At 45.9% G+C, this 17,808-nt stretch overlaps 1 protein-coding gene across 1 annotated transcript in view; it reads right to left on the reverse strand.

Annotated features, from left to right (window-relative positions):
• Nucleotides 1–17,808, reverse strand: part of CCDC57 (coiled-coil domain containing 57) — a 1,326,425-nt gene that overhangs the window by 209,830 nt on the left and 1,098,787 nt on the right. The window contains exon 19 of the mRNA XM_069655328.1: nt 6,730–6,955. Coding sequence (XP_069511429.1) covers nt 6,730–6,955 — 226 coding nt within the window. The remainder of the gene's footprint in view (nt 1–6,729; nt 6,956–17,808) is intronic.

The following is a 17,808-nucleotide window of genomic DNA, read 5'->3' on the forward strand; positions in this document are numbered from 1 at the left end:
GTCACAGAGGATGCCCTTCAGGCGGAGGTATTCGAAGATGGAAAGCGACCCTTGACCGAGAGCGTTCCTCAGGTCCTCGTAGGGTAGGAATTCACCCTCCCTGAACATCTGCCCAGCCCATTCCCTTCAATTCCCATGTCTGACCAGTTCTGGGAGTGTCGGAACCCTTTGCTTTCCAGTTTAAGGGGGTGGCCCCAGAGAGAGGTCATCGGGGACGGCCATGTGGTGAGGTATGCAGTTCGGGGGCCTTCTTTCCAGATGTCCCAGAGGACTCCCATGGTCGGATGGGTCTTTAGATGTTTCGGTATCGTCCTGCGTGGAGCCCATAGGAGGTCGCGGACCTTTAGGGGGTGGGCGTCCATGTCTTCCAAATAAGACCAATACGTTCCCATGCCCTCCTTCATATGCTCCAGGAGGACGCGCAGTTGGGCAGCACACAAATAAAGGTGGAAATCCGGCAACCCAAATCCCCCCTCCTCCCTCGGCAGAGTCAAAGTGGCCTTCCCGGTTCTCGGGGTCTTCCCCTGCCATACAAAGTCTCGAACCCCATTTTGTAGATCTCGAAAGGATTGTGCTGGGACGTTGGTTGGGAGTGCCGTGAAAGGTACAGGAGTCGTGGCAATACATTAATCTTTACTGCAGTCATTCGGCCATACCATGAGAGGATCATCTTACCCCATCTCCTCAAATCTGACGTTATCTCTGCCATCGTGGGGTCATAGTTAGCAGTACCCAGTTTCGTTATGTCTCTGGTGAGAAGAACCCCAGGTACCGTACAGCGGCACTCTCCACTTTAATCCCGTGAACCCTGTCCAGAGGGTCTAGCACTGGGTATTTTATTCTCATTGGGAGCAGGACGGATTTAGCAGTGTTCATTTTCAGTCCGGAGAAGCGATCAAATGCGGCCACCAGGGCCAGGAAGGGTGGGAGCGAGGAGCCCGGGTCCACCAGGTAGGCCAGAATATCGTCCGTGAACAGGGAGTGCTTGAATTCGACCTCACCCCAGGTCACTCATTCTTGACTCTTCCGAGATGAGCTCTTCTGGGACACCAGGTGTGCCATAATCAAGTACAAGCCTGTTACGCTCACCTGACTCCCACGGAGGCGCTGGCCTGATTCGCGCTTCTGTGACCTCTTCTAAGGTGATGCGCAGGGTTCGGAAGACAGACTGGACCCCAAATCTGGCTTGTCTGGCTCGCAGAAGTATCCTTCTGTAGGCGAAAATAGGGGATTAACTGTCTGTGGGGTAATGTAATCGGCCTCCCGCTTTCCCCTCTCACCCTCCTTGAAACCCTTCTGTGATTTCTCGTAGCGTCTCACCTTAGGGTCTGGAAGGACGAGCTCTCCCATCCTGCTTCTGATGCAGGGGCGCGTTGGTATCCAGTTACTTCACTGGATTTTCGGATTGGTGAGAACCAAACTTGCTTGGCTTCCAGGTAAGTTTTTTTGATAAGAGGTTCCCCTTGTGTCCATGCATTAATGTACTAATGCTAGTGTCTTTTTCCCCATAGGGGCCGGGGTACGGAATGCCAGGGAACAGGCACCAACCCGAGATGAGAGGTGAAATCCTTGTAGAAATCAGGTAAGTCTTTAATGAGCTTTTTTTGGTAATGTCTTTTCATTCGCTCATTAACGCTGATGTCTCTTTTTCCCCTTAGGGGCCGGGGTCCGGAAATGCCAGGATGCGGCACGGACCCGAAATGAAGAGGGAATTAATTAACAGGTAAGTCTTAACATGGAGATTTAGCTTTCCTTATTCTCTTCGCTCTCTCACCTTTTGTTCTGGTCTTTTTCTCCCTAGGCGCTGGGGCGGGACTGCGAATCCGGATGATCGCTGCTGTAAAGGTGAGTGGAATGCGGCGCTGCAGCGATCGACGCGATGAGCTTTTAAATTAAAGTCTTCTTTTTCAGGATTGTCGGCGAGATGTCTCCGGGATGCGGATTTAGCAGGTAAGGACTTTTCCTTCTTCTGTTCTCTTCTTCTCTTCCTTTGCAGGTGATCCAGGATGCTGGCAAACGTGGCAGAAGTCAGGATGCAGGAGCAGACACGGTGAGCGTCCAGCTGCTAGATGCAGAACAACGCGAAGCACGTGTGGCTGTTCGGGTGGGGTTTAAATAGCCTTGGAAGAAGTTCCAGGTATGTATCCTTCCTCCAATCAGGTATGTATCCTTCCCCGACCACGCCCGGATGGTAAATTAGTCCCACAGGTAAAGTAGTTCCTTTCAGGCCTCAAGGAGGCCAGGATCCTGCAGCATGGTCTGCATCAGGTAAGTGCACCCAAGCATTCCCATAATGAGCCTGGCGCCTATGGCGCCAGGACTGATGTCTTTTATGAGCCTGGCGCCATAGGCGCCAGGACACTGTCCAAAAGGCCCCTATATGGGGTTGCTGGGTCCTTCCTTGGGGACTGGATGTCTGCTTTCGGGGACGCCGGGCTTGAACCGGCTCCCCGGGAGCGGGCATCATGACAAAGCCCAAATAATGGGCTCTTCTCTTCCTCCTCATAAATGGAGCTTATTCACTTTAAAAAGTCTTTCTTCATCTGTGGCTTTAAACCTTAGACAGGCTTGATGAAGATGTCGAATGCCTCAACAACGTCAACTTTGAGGGGCTTGACATAGCAGACAAGAGTGGGGTCGGACATGGCTCAAATTTAACAAGTGGTGCTCAAGCAACCTTCAAGACCTTTCTGTCTGGGCTCTTGGGCCCGCGAACAGAGGTTTTCATGGACACCCTGTTGGCATGACGTGACGTGAATGGGCTGGAAGCCTTCTTGGACGTATCCAAAGGAGTAGGTGTTGCCGCCTTTGTAAATACCTCCAAAATGTTTTGTCGGAATTCTTCCAACTCAGCTTTAGAAGCAGTCTTGCTCGGGGGCTTTCCAGTTTTCCATCGGGTGAAGATTCCGAAGAAGCCGATCGAGAGCGATGGTGCCTCTTCCTGGATATCCTCGAAGAAGACAAAGTGACGAGACCTTGACCTGGAATGCCTCTCATGCTTGCTGTGCTTTTTGGCCCAACAAGGAGAAACCTCTGTGGAACTCTTGTTCGCTGAAGATTTTAACTTCGACGGGGTGGTCGAAGCGGACTTGGGAGAAGGCCTACCCAGGATGAGTTTCCCCTTCCCCTCGTAAGGCCTTCACTGTCATTGACTGAAAGGAGCCACAGACATCGACTTTGTGGCCCGTACCCAAACACCAAAGACGTGTTCCATGCAGGTCCGTAATCGATATCTTGGAACCGCAATCGAACATCTTTTAAACCCATTGAAATTAATTCCAGATAATGTGATGCGCTATGCTTCAAAATTATATTTGTTTACAAGTATTGGCCAACTGGCCTAGATTAAACACACAACGTAACTCCAGTGTCCTACATGAACTCATTAGAAAGCACATGCTAATGTTTCACCCACAAGAACAGCAGATTGATAAGGAATGTAACATAAAACTGTATTTAATGTAAACACGTGTTAAAGGAAGAAAAATAGGATCTAGAAAAAGTGTTCAAATATGTGTTAAGAAATGTGTGGTGATCGAATAACAACATTGTAGCATTATAGCACATGCGGTTATTGACCAATTGTCATAAATACTACTTAGCTTAAGCCCTGTTGGGAGCAACATTTGCACATACATTCTAATGAGTTAATACATTCAAATACTATGGTTATGGAACTGCAATTGCAATGTGAAATTATACTGCACGTGGTCATTGACCGATTGAGCTAAACATTACCTGGACAAAGTCCTGGTGGGAGAAACATTAGCATGTGCATTCTAATGAGTTAATGTAGGACGCTGGAGTTCTATTGTGTGTTTCATCTGGACACTGGAATTACACTGTGTGTTTAATCTAGGCCAGTTGACCAATATTTGTAAACAAATATATTTTTGAACCATAGTGCATCAGATTGTCTGAAATTTATTTCATTATTTTACATTGGTTGCTTTGTAGTGTTTGAACCAAAAGACTACTGCTGCTGCATGATTGATTACGTGGAAGGTAAGCAGGATTACCATTAAAACTAATAAGGTGTTATAGGAGCGCAGTGTGCCGTCATCAAACACTGACATTGTCTTAGATGTCTACACCCAAAACTGGTTTTCGAGGCGAGTGAACCGCTTCGAAGCTGCTGTGCGGAAAAACAGAACTGAAGCAATTTATACTGACGCCGACAGGATAGTAGAGAACGGACGGAGACCGCCGAGGGACACAAGGTAGGCGACGATGCCCAGCACCCTCTGCAAGCAGGATATTGGAGTACATCAAAGATGAGGAATATGTGGGAGGACACAATCCATTCAAAGGCATGTTTTGCTATATGCCCGCACTGAGCTACATTATCTATGCCATGACCAGTTTTGAAGTGCTACACTAAATTAGATTTGGTATGCTACACTGTGTTATGCTATTGCTATGCCATGTCATGTCATGTTTTAAGTTCGAGGAACATGTTGTGTAATGTTCTGCTGGGATCAATGCGCTCTTTTCACAAAGCTAAATGCATGTCAACTAAAATGCACCTGAGTGCTACTGTATGTATTCATTCACTCCTTCGGGGGGATGAGGGATGATGTTGGTTTCTTTCTCTACTAGTGAGATGGGTCATTTTAAATTATGTTGAGTTTTCATTATACAGTTTTGCTTTAAATGCCTAATTTTGAAGCGCCTTTTAAGCTGCCATTAAACAGCAGGTAGCAACCCCTTAAACGCGCGCACACAAAAAAACGGAAGGGTAGACAAGGCTACTAGATCATACACCCCTGTTTTGACCTAACTTTCATATGATGCCCTCTCTCTGTCAAAAGTACACAACAACTGCAGGCCAAGCTGAGGCTAGTGAAAGGCGTGATTGTGTAAACTAACTCCCATAACTACCCAGTCCCAACCAAAGAGGATACCTGCCCCAAACACTGATATAATCATTACCTTAAAGGCCCTAGCAGGACTCGGAAACCTCCAGGAAGGCCGCACTGGGGCTTCTGCTCCCAAGGAAGCTGTGGGTCACATCCCAGCCTTAGTTAAATGTGCCCATATTTCCTTCCTGCTTACCCATCTATAGCACCTGGCTGTTCGTGGCTCAGGGGAGTAAATAGAGGGGCTTTGCATGCTGCTTTTGGTTGGGCATGGGCCTGCACACCATGACACGTAGGAAGGCTCAGAAGTCTGACCACTGCTAAGCTATAGACAGACTTGCTATTCGTAAGCACTTTGCACACAAACCTAGGGCTTTGGTAACCATGACATAAATAAATGAGGAAACCAAAAAATGATGTATTTTAGTTCGCTTTTCAGGGAGCTGCTGCAAAATTGTCACATTCCGATTTCTGTCATGCAACCCCTGCCAAATGTTGTTGGGGCCCTAGGGAAGTAGGTAGAAGGGTTTTGCTGGCTGTGGGTTCTTAGGCGTAGCTTCAACATGCCCCAGATCATAATGCAGTGAGTAGATTCCAGATATAGCCCCTGACGCAGCGAACATCCCTTCTCCAGCTATCGCTCCTTTCATGGCTGCAACCCATTGAATACAGTTGAGTCGCACGATACATTTGGTCTCCATTGTACACATATCTCTTCCACCTTTTTCTCCTCATGCCTTCCTGAGCACCTTATCCATCCCTCGCCCGCATCCCAACTATCTACCCAACGTTTCTCCTCCCTACCACTATGGAATGTTTGATCATACTCCCCCTTTACCTCCATGACAGGCAAACACCCTTCAACTCCATGAACCATCAAAATACTTGGTATTTGGCTCTCATTCAATTAATTACGGGACAAATCAGCTACACTCCACGCATAAGGAAAGGCTAGCCTTCATTGAAACTGCCGAAAAAACCAATGGGACCAGTTGTTTCTTAAACTTATGGTGAAGCTTGGAGAAGTTACAAAGCAAAAGGTGTGCAGTACAGGAATAAGAGTGTGGGTGATGGTGGGGCTGGTGTGGAACACTTTTGAGGGGTTGGTTGGAATAAAAAACACAAGTTTTTGCTACAGTGGAAGTACAAGGCTGGAAGCAACGAAACGCAATAAAAAGCAAACGAAAAACATCAGATGTGCTCTTCCTAGAGATAGGTTTGTCAGACTCACAGTTTATCCTTAGAATGGCCATGTGCAGCAGATAGGAGCAATGAAGGAAATTGCAGAAAAAGTAAATGGCACAAACAGTACACACAGTAAGCATGGAACAGTGTTTTTACATTTTCCACTGAAAATTAAAAAATTGATCTCGGTGAGATTTTACTGGAGTTTATAGAACTAAACCTTAATCCGAGACAGCTAATCATAAACACTGGCAACGGCTGAGGACAGCTTTCTATTCCTTTGTTTCTTAACCTATCAAGATGCAAAAACATTGTATACAAGAAGGCTTAGCCACACCTCCAAAGGGGACTGAACAGCTATGTCATATTCCTTCTGCACAAGACCACAAGATATCCCAGAAATACTCAGTCCTTACTTAGCGTCATCAGTCTGGTGCAGCAGATGCAAAGCAAACTCTGACCACACTTTCTGGCATACCCTTGCTCCTGTGATGGATGGGAAGCTTTGAATTCATCATATGTACTTGCAATGGCTCTAGGCAGCATGCTCCAACATTGTTTTCATCACGTAAGATCACTGGGTGAATACAGACCGTGAACAAAATCATAAACACATCAGAGATGGGTCCACCACACAGCCCCAGCCATGGGTTACATGTTTCACATTAGTACCATCAAAGCTTACCATGCTCCATATTGTCCTGGCTGCTGAGAATAGAAGGACTTGACCCCATCTCCAATATCTGCCAGACATCTTGAAGTGCCCCTTCCTCTCCGGACAAGGACATTGCAGGTAGCTGGGGAAGTCCATCCTTAATTCTGCTGAGATTTTGGCGCTGCCTCCGGTCAGGAGGAGTATTCTCTTTTACATGGATTGAAGTCTTCTTTGCTATTGAAGACTGAGCTTGGTGCTGTGAAAATGAAAAAAAGGAAGCACCTTGGAGTGATCCAGCTAGTAGAGCCACGCTATACAAGTATCCAGATTCATTAATGCATTGATTAATGTATAACTTTCTGTCAGCAGCTGTGGACACAAGTTTAGGCAAATGTGATGGATGCAAAAAAATACTAGAAACTGGGGAAAGCCCCTTTGACCAAGTGCCCTGCATGAATCTGTGGATATCATTGGTGTCACCGGTATTCAATGATTATATTGAATGCAAAATAATGACTGAAAAAATAACGATTGAAAAAAACAACTAATACCTAAAGAACTAATTTTGAAAAATAAAATGTGGTTGTGAGAGGGAATAGTGGGTTTGAGGTCTGGGGTGAAGTATTATTTTAAAAAGGGGTAGTTGGGGGTCGATCCCCCGCAAACAATACAAATTAAATTACTTATTTTGAATTTAGTAGTTTTGTATTCATAATTTTTTCATTAGTTATTATTTCATTAGTTATAATTGCATGTAACCGGTGTGAGCACAGTGCCTCCCTGAGATGATGGACAAGAGGTGGTATGAGGAGGATCCCCTGGTCACCCACACTTAGTCCCCATCTCTGAGAAGGGGACACTCACATAAAGTCTAACTAGTTATTTTGAGGTTGGGTGCTCACAGACACACCAGGACCTTACACCCAACAATACCTTTCCCAAAACAAACACCAACTAGCTAAAGCATCCTGCAAATGGTCTGACGCTTTAAGGGAGAAAGCTCCCAAGCCAAGAAGCCAGAACAACAGAGACAGAAGGATAACATACCGTCCCCATGCTCAAATAGACTTCTTGCATGGGATTTGGGGTACAGGAGTTTGCAGTCACCATCACTTGAAGAGTGTCTTGCACTGAGGAATGCAATATTAGAAAGATGCAATTTTTACCAAGTTTTCTCTGTCCTCATATGAAATCTATTAATGTATTTGAGAAGCTCATTAATTTAATGATATAATTTAATATTTAATTTAATAATTTTAATGTGATATAGTTTAGTACAAACGTACAAACTTTACACATATTACATCATAAAGAAAATAGAAAAGTAAAAAAGAAAGAGAGAAATAAACCCATCATATAATATATATACAAATATACTGGAACAAATTTACAACCATATAAAACCATTCTATGTACAAGTAAACACTTGTTAATTTAATGATATAAGGAAAGTTCCCTGAGACCGATAGCCCAACCTCCAGTTTTCTACAATGCTAACGGTAGGTCCAGCTCCGACGTCAGTAACACTTTGAAAGTTTCTAGGAGACTTACATAGCACGCTGTCAAGCGTACAAGCCTTCCGTGCAACACGTGCCAGCCCCCTCTAGATGCTGGCTCCCTTATCTGGCCTCGAGTGGCATTTCCCCTGGTGCCTCCTGGATCCTTGGCACCTCTGTCGGCACCCAGTAGTGCTCTACCATCCGGGAGAGTCTTGCTGGCGCAGTGTTTGGGGTCAGGTCCCGCCATATTGCCAGCTTTGCAAGGCTTTGGAGGCCTCCCTGCCAGGTACCGCAAATGTGCAGTGTCACAGGTCGGCCTCTTATCATAGCTACACATCCGGCAACATCCGAAGTGCAGCCCACTAAGCTAGCAGATAAAAGCAACCATTGCTGCTTGGCAGGTGCGTTATAACGTTTCTTGAAGTTTGGGTTAGTTCCCTGTCCTTTTCAGGAAGTAGTTCCTGCCTGTGGGTTTCTTGTATTTGGTCTTCCTTGGCTCCCTTCATGCTTAGTCTTCCCCAGTTCTGTTGTTCATTTACCTGCCCACTCCTTATCCCCTGCTCTGCCTCCTGCTGGTTTCCTTGTGGGCCTCTCCTGTCTCCAGACTTGCCTTCCATCATCTTCATCCACATGGACCTTAGTTGCCTTGATCTTCTTGCAAGGCTTCCTCTGTCAGTGCCTTGGGTCTTGGTGCAGGGAGCTGGACCAGGTCGGACCCAAATTGTATTCCTTGGAGAATTCCTGGGTTGGCCCTCAGCTCTATATTATCAGCAGCATCAAAAACACCACCCCATCCGAGGAATCGAGGTCCACCCGAGCAAGAGTGACAGTGTCGGTGAGGGGTCAGAAATGAGAGACATACACACACATGTAGTTTTCGCAACATTTGCCATGGTTGTATATCCATCCCTATCCTAACAAGAATATTCCTACATAGCTAAAGAAAACTGACCTAGGGCCTCATTACGAGTGTGCCGGCCCGGTAACAACGGTGCCGGTAAGCCTACCAGCACTGTTGTTACTGGACCGGTACTCTCCGAGTCTGCGGGCAGCTGCCGTCCCACCCGCAGTCTTTCCGGGAAGCACCAGCACCGTTATTAACGGTGTCAGTGCTTCCCTCCTCCCCATTCCCATTGAGTCCTATGGGACTCAATGGGAATGGGGATTTAAAATTTTTCGGCGCCTCACTTCCAGGTACACCGGGTTCATAATAGCCTGCGGTTTTATCAGGCACAGCTACCGCCGGACTTGTAAGGAGGCCCTTAGTGTCCAAACAAATCTGACCTTCACACTAGCGTACATAACAAAAATGTATAAGGAAAATGCATCTGTTTTCAGTTCAACAAAAACGTGCAAAGGTTCAAACTTACAATTTCTCACAAAGCAATCCTTGAGTTCAGGGTTATTCCCTTTCCCTGAATCAATTCAGGAAGACCTTTGATAGAGTTGAACTCCAACAGTATTCTATTCAGTTCAAAGAAAAATATCTCTTTCATACAACACATTCCTCAATTTGGAAAACTAAAATGTCTCTTCCATAAAACACCTGTTCAAACCCAAAGCCACCGTTTCCTTCACAAGCTTACATTACTCTTCTCAAGATGTTAATACAAAACTAAAATGTCTCTTCCATAAAACACCTGTTCAAACCCAATATAATACAAGTGTTTCTTTCATAGAAGGTATTTCTCAGAAGGCCTAAGCACAATTTCCTTTGTTGAATACTTGTGTCAGAATAGCCAAGCAAATGTCTCTTGTACAATAATTTGTTAGGATGATATGCAACATATTTTCGGTCCACAACACTCTGCGCAACAATAAACAACTCTCCGTTAAAGCAACTAAAGCAACTGTTCCTATCCTGCCTGCCAGGAATGGATTCAACTTAACCCAACTGTTCCTCTTCTGGTTTATTCTTCTGGCACGAAAGGGGGCTTAACTTCATTCAACTGTTTCTTTCCTGGTATACTCTCCTGCCAGGAAAAGGGTTTCAACTTCATACAACTGATACAACTGACACAACTGTTCCTTTCCTGGTTTACTCTCCTGCCAGGAAAGGGGTTTCAATTTCACACAATTGACAATGTTTCTCGGCTTGTGGCAATGTTTGTTCCAAGTTTCTCCACACCAACAACACCTTAGGTGATGAGAATTGTACAATGTTTGCCTTCTATCTTTTCTTTAAAGTCTCTTGGCTGGCGGCAATGCAGGTTCCAGGTTTCCCCAAATTAACAACCCATGGGAGGAGAATTGTACCCTTTTTGCCCTTCTTTTCTACTTGGTCCGTATTCGAAACCTACTCTTAGTTTCAATTGTCTCTTTCGGAACGCCCCAGGATTACTGTGTCATGCTGGGCTGATGTGGTGCACTGTTTCTGCAGGCAGGCCTTTGGAACACTGTCGAGCCCTCCTCCAGCTCCCAGATCAACCTTCCACCTCTGCACCTGTAAGGTTGCTGCTCTTCAGGATAACCGTGCTGCTGACAGCTCTTCTGCGGCTGTCTTCGTGGCACTTCCCTGGAGCTGCCCAGGCTCCTTCGGGTCCCCTGACACTCTGGCACGTCAGGCCTCCCCTTCAGCTGGGCTTCCGTCCCCGATTCTGCCTTTTTCCACGATTCTGCTCCGCGTGCTCTTCAGCGCTGCACGACTTCTCCTTCAACTCCTGCTCTCCTAACCTGCGGGTGATTCCCAGGTTTAAATGTCCTGGTTGGTTGATAGAAATAGCAACAACTAGACCGTGTGTTGTTCTTGGCAGCACTACTGATCATCAACAACGCTGTGCTCCTCTCCCTCGTCCCAGTACCATAGAAATGATGGGTGTGGAAGTCCATACTATTTTCACACTTTTCAAAGTCACTTTGTCTCAATTGTTTGTTGGATTTAAATTCACTACAAACAGAATATGTAACAGCAACAGTAGGTGTAGTAATAATGGGTGCAGGATTCCTGCCCAAAACAGAACCATTACAATTAGAGGACATTACATGAAACCCACAGATTCCTAAGGAGGAACATTTATTCTGTGAAGGTGGTTTCTTGTATACTATTCTTTGGGTTTTGGCATGGGAGGGACTTGTATAGTGACAACATGCCATTAGGCATTTGGGAATAATAGGATCTTCATCCTCATAAAAAGAGGAATACCGCATCCCTCCAATGGGAGTCACCACTTCTTCCTGGCAGCCATCTCCTCCTGTGTGATCCTCCCTCATAATGCCACTGCCAGGGTCAGGATCAGGTAGCGGCTGCCTTCCCCTGGCCACATGGGAAGAGTCTTTAGGCTGGGGATCAGTGATGACTCTGCAGGATTCATCACAGTACGCAACAGAGGAGGGAGACATATCTTGACACAAGCTCACGTAGGACGAACGAGCAGAGAAAATCTTTTTCCACGGCCTGCTCAGCAAGCTGGCACATTGCCTTTCCTTGTGGCACTTGTGTGGAGAGCTCAATTGATCAGTGCATGTCGAATCAAAAGCCTGAGACCCAGCATACATACCTACCACATAGATGGGGCGAGGGGGTCCTTGCATATATGAGGTGCAAATAAAATCCAAAATGGTTGCTAAGCCTTTCAAAAGTTTGGGCCGACCTACAAATCCCAATATTGCGCAGGCATCAATTTCAAAAAGCTAATCATAGCTCCTCAATCATTCATGCTCACAGGTGCAGACCTTTACAGTAAGTCCAACCTCAGGGGAGGGGTTGTGGCGCTATATACATACAGGTTTTCAATCCCCCTAGGTGGGTAGTGGAGTAGGATCTCGCTGCAAGGAAGCAGAAGAGGTAAAGAGAGCAATTTGGAGGAGAGAGCAGAGGAAAATAAGGAGAACGCAGTAGGAGATCATCAGGAGGTGGTAGTAGAACATCATCAGGAGGTGGTGGTGATGGTGGTGGTGGTAGGGGAACATCAGGAAGATGTGTAGAGAGATTTAGATATGGTAGAAGGTTAACATCAGGAGTTGGAAATCAGCAAGAATCAGGAGTTGGATTGCAGAAAGAATGTCAGGAGGGGAATATCAAGAGATAGTTGGAGTGAAATGCCAAGAGGTGGGTGTAAGTGGCCGGATGTGAATGCCAACATGTGGTTAGAGGTGAATGCCAAGAGATGGACATAGGTGAATGCCAGGAGGAGGCGGTTGTAGGCAATCGGGAAGAGGTGGTCCAGGAACATTTGGGGTGTTGGAGAGAGAACCTAGCCAATCAGACCAGGAAGGCACAAAAAGGCAGGGTTTGCCAATGGCAGGAGGAGATTAGGAGTGAGGTTGTGATCAGTAGTGGTCAAATCATAAATGGTCCTGAGTAGATCAGAGAAGAAGGGTACGGGAATTCTTAAACCTGGGACAGAGAAAACATTTTATCATTGCTGCCATCCCCTTTAACCACTTAACTGTGGGCGTGGGCAGAGCCTAAAATGATTCATTATAGTAATTCAGGACGAACATACTTACCCATAAGGTGTTAAACCCGGGACGAAATTCTAAGGAGAAGAGATTACGAGAAGACCAGAGATGAAGGGTGCAGGATCCCTTTAAGCCAGATTGTGAGAAAACCACGGAAATGAGATTCTAAAGGAACAAAGAAGAATGGTTTGGGAAACCCTTGAGCCTATGACTGCAGATTATCTTTAAGAAAATGTGAACAAAGAGTCCTGTAACCCAGTTAAGCCCAGATATGTGTTGCCCTAGGTAAGAAAATACTAATTTAGCTATTCTGATATATGTTTTAGCACCCAGTTTGTAGGTTTGGCCACCCTGTGTTACATTCAACAAACAAAGAAGCCTACATTAACTGGGGTGATATCAGAGGGTGAACAGGATCAATATCAAGACTATGACAAAAACCCAACACCCTGTATATATGAATTTCGTTTTTTGTAACTTGCTACTTGCATACATGGACACATCAGGACACAGAGAAATAGAGAGGCTGAGGGAGCGGGAACAGGAAGGGAAAGAACATAAGGAAAAATAACATTTAGGACTTGGTTAAAAACATTGAATTGGAGAAAAATAGGAGTTACAGATTAAGCCACTTAGAAATGAAGGAAACAGCAATAAAAAAAATGACAAGATACAGAAAACATCCCCCATCTAACTGAGAGGGGGCAAAGCCAAGAAATTGTTGAATGTTGGAACCACCTAAAAAATGAGAAAGGTCCACACACCTACAAGGCGCTCATCTTTAATAGAGCTGAGCACATTCAGAACAAAAGTACATACCCCAAGGGTACCACTGGTTCTGATGGGTATAATGTTCTCTTCACAGTTTCCTTTTCTTTGAAATGTCCAACCTGCAGGTTGGAAATATTTGAATAATGGGCTTATAGTGCCGGGTGGAACAACCTAGATCCATGGTTCATGGAGGATGTGTCTCACGGCCTCCACCAGAAGTGACAGTCAAGGTGTAAGTGGTGTACTCTGGGTAAACAGTTGCCCGGATACTTCCAGGCACAGGTGCACTTGGTGCATCCAACAGTGACTGAAGGGAGGAGGACAGGTAGAGAAGGAATCTATAGAGTAGACCTGGCAACCAACAGAATCAACATAATCAATAAAGTACGTAACTTGTACTTCTAATGCAGAGTTACATTTGAAAGATTTGAAAGATTTCCCCCAGCAATGTTAAGCAAATGGTAATGGAAGCAGGGGCCAAGATACAGAACAAGAGATAGCTCAACCAAAAATGTGCTTCACTACAACCCTACCAAAAAAGACTTCAAGCTTTGCCTCCAAGACTAAGCAGTAATGGACTTCAAAAGTATGCTGAATCAACCAAGTTGCCACTCTGCCGATTTACTGAATTTGGACACCTTCAAGAAAGCAGTCGAAGCTGCACAACTCCAGGTGGAACATGCCAACATCACTTCCCAAGGAGTTTTGTGTGCCACTTTATACAGATCCTGATGCATGCAACAATTCACCTGGTGTGCACCACACTCCTAGATGTGTGGCCATAAACCACAAAACAATTTCCTGTCCATTTGATATAGAAATTAGCCACTATATAGCTAGATCATTGTAATTCGAACTATGTATGTAGTGTAAGGGTGCAAAAGGAGGAGACTGATGCACCAGTGGCATAGTGATTGCTATAGACTTTCATTCAATACAAAAATAAAGAGAACCCTTACCTTTCCCTAGATCTATGAGGGGTTTCCCTGCCTCAACTAAAAGGTTAATGGTTCCGTCTGGATGTCCTTGTAACTTAAAAAGAGCACCATCCTGTGTGAAATGTTCCCATCTCTATCCCTTACACTTCTACCTAAACTAAAGGTTCTGTTAATGTTCTTGGTCCAGGAGAATGACTTCCTCCTCCTGGACTGGATGGCACAGTTCTGGTTGCAAGTTCCTCACCTGGGGTAATGACTCCCTTTCCTAGGTTTATTTTTTACAAAGGACTGCTGATCCTTTCACACTCTGCATCAAAAGGTTCACTATTTCCTCACTCAAGGGGGAATGGCTCCCCATCCACTGGATCAATGGTTTGATCCTCCTTGCAAGCGCAACTACCAGAAGAAAGACTCCCTTCTCCTGATGTCAGGCTCTCGCTGTCTTTGACCCCTCACACAAAGTCAGGGGGAATGTATCCCTTTCCCTGGCCTTTCTCAGGATTATTCCACAGTTCACAACACCAGGGGAATGTCTTCCTTCTTTCCCCAGGCCATTCTCAGGCTTAGTTCACTGTTCGCAACACCATGGTGAATGACTACCACGCCCTGGCCTTTCTCGGGCATAGTTCACAGTTCAGAACGCCAGGGGGAATATCTCCCTTCACCTGGAATTTCTTCGGCTTATTTCACAGCTCACAACACCAGGGGGGGATAACTCCCTTTCTCCTGTCCTTTCTCTCATGGGTTACACAGTTGACAACACCATGAAGAAGATGGCTTGTAAAAGTTCCTATCTAGTGGATGTGGGTCCCAGACTCCTGTTTCTCTATATGTTCAGTATGGCAAACCTGGTTCACTCCCCTGCCAGGTACTGCCATGAAGAAGATGACTTGAAGGAATCTTCATGCATGATTGAGGGTCCCAGACCCTATTATCTCTATATTTTATATCTGGCAGACCTGGTTCACTCTCCTGCCAGGTACGGTCATGAAGAAGATTGCTTGTAGAGCTCTTCTTTTGTACATGAGGGTCCCAACCCATGGTTTATTCTGTTCTTGCACTCTCTGTAGCCCCTACCATCCATCCTGACCACCCATGTACCTTTCTGGCCTATGTCGGTGTCATTTGGTTGTTTGCAAGGTCTTCCGACCTCTACTTCGGATCTCTTGTTACATTTTCAGTTCCCACGTCTGCTGCGGCAACTCCGCGGCACTTGCTTTTTTGTGGGTTATGTGTCCTTTCCCGATAGCAATGTTCTTGGTCCAGGAGAATGACTTCCAGACCCTCTGCTAGCCCGAGTCTCTGGTGTTCCAGTTCTCCCACCGGTCCACCCATGGTTAGACATGCCTGAGCCTCATTGCTCGTGTCCCAGTCAGCATCGTTCTCTCCTTCCCACACCGAACGATCGTCTCGCTTGTGGTTACTTCTGGGACAGTCCGACAAAAAACTAAGTCCTTCTTTGCACTTTATGTTGAACGAGAAATGCCAGCTAGGACGCTTATTCAAGTTCTTAGGAGGACTCTTCACTTTTGCGCACATCCTCCTTGTCTCAGTACTTGTCAAGGAGATTTCCATTAGGACATCCCAGTTTTTCCTCGTCTCAGTAACTGTAGGGTATTCAGTCTCACATATATACATGGAGGTGTGTGGTATGGAAATGAGGAATGTAATGGTGGGACTCATGGACTGAGGGGAGGTAAAGGAAGTGGGTGAGGGATGTTGTACCTCGATCGCCCTAGACGGTCGCCCTTGTCCCCATAGGGGGTAATATCTCCCCATGAGATTCTCCCACTGTGTACCACACCCAGGGGGAATATCGGGTAGCAGCCTCAATTCCTGTCCTCGTGGGAAGGGTCTCCCCTGCAGGGCGAAGTGACAACATCTAAGGATTCATCATAGTAGCAACATACAGCCTTCTTGGGATCCTTTGCAAGCTCTCCTCTGCCTTTCAAGGGGGAGGAAGAAGACAGAATGTCAGAATGTGCATGGGCTGTTACTATTATTTTGGTATTTACTGAGCGCTGACCTAGCTTCGAGAAGCAACGGAGCGCTTTATAGAGGTATACAACAATACTAATACACAACAGAGCACTTTACTGAGGTATGCACCAGTACAGATGCATAACGGAACACTTTTCAGAGATAACAGAAGAAATATACAGCTGGGGGTAAGATACAGAAGGGCACAGAGCAGGGGTACAGCTGTACAGGGTGGTGGGTAGGACAGGGCGGATGGCATCTAGCCAGTTAGGTGGTGTCGGGGGCGATGTGATGTCCTAGCTGATGAGGAGGAGAGACTCCTTGAAGAGATGGGTCTTGAGTTCTTTTCTGAAATGTAGGACCGTGGGGGCGAGTCTAATGCTGACTGGGAGGAGGTTCCATAGTCTTTGGGCGAAGGCAGAGAAGGCTTGTTTTCTGGTCCTTTCCTTTTTGCAGCAGCAGATTTCAAGTCTGCATGTGTCCTGGCTTCTGCTGGTATGCTGTCCACCGGAGATGCTGAGTTTGTCTGCAAGGTAGCTTGGTGACTTGAGGGCGACTGCCTTATAGATGATGCAGAAAGACTTGAACGTGATTCTTGCGTGCAAATGGGAGCCAGTGAAGGTCGATGAGGGCTGTGGTGATGTGATCATATTTGCATAGACCCTTAATGAGGCGTGCAGCTGTGTGGGCACTTCTCAGGGGCAGAAGGGAGAACGGGAGGCCTTTGAGGAGGGCATTGCCCCAACCCAGGTGTGATAGGATCTGTGCTTGAACAATGGATCTAAAGCTGCCCGGAGGTAGGACAGGCTTGACTTTCTGCAGATAACTCTCCTAATAGAAGTAATAGCCACTAGAAAAGCTGTCTTAGAGGTGAGATCTTGAAAACTAGCTTTATGCATTGGCTCAAAAGGAGGACTCATAAGTTTAGTAAGGACAACATTGAAGTCCCATTGAGTTGTATTAGAAATAGGAGGGCGACGTCTTTTTCCCTTACATGAAGCCCTTGATTGCAGGGACTTTCCACCATGAGATCTTGCTTTGAGAAGTGGTGTAAGCAGAAAGGGCAGCAAGGTTGACTTTTATTGAGGTAAAAACTAGTCCTGAGTCTAATAGAGGAGTTAGATAAAGGACTATATGTGCGGAGAACAGTCACTGGGATTGATGTTATGAGTGCTGCACCAGATGACAAAATGTTTCCACTAGGTGGAATAACAGTGTCTAGTATTAGGTGTTCTTGTCTCTTTAAGAAGGTCCATACACCTTTGAGGCAGATGCCCAAACTCATTGACTTCAGGAGTCCTGAGAGTTTGAGGGCATGGGTGCAGTGTTGTTCCCTGATCTTGGGAAAGCAGGTTGTATGGGCAAGGCAGTTTCCTCAGAGGGCAATGTGACATTCTCATGGGATATGAGCACCTGGTCTGTAGAGTCCACATGGGTGCTATCAGGATTAGTGTAACTTGTTAGTGGAGCATATTGTGAATTATTCTGTTGAAGAGAGGAACTGGGGGAAAAGCATATGC

The sequence above is a fragment of the Ambystoma mexicanum genome, chromosome 3q (genome assembly GCF_040938575.1).
Source record: "Ambystoma mexicanum isolate Mex_15411 chromosome 3q, UKY_AmexF1_1, whole genome shotgun sequence".
NCBI classification, from domain to species: domain Eukaryota; kingdom Metazoa; phylum Chordata; class Amphibia; order Caudata; family Ambystomatidae; genus Ambystoma; species Ambystoma mexicanum.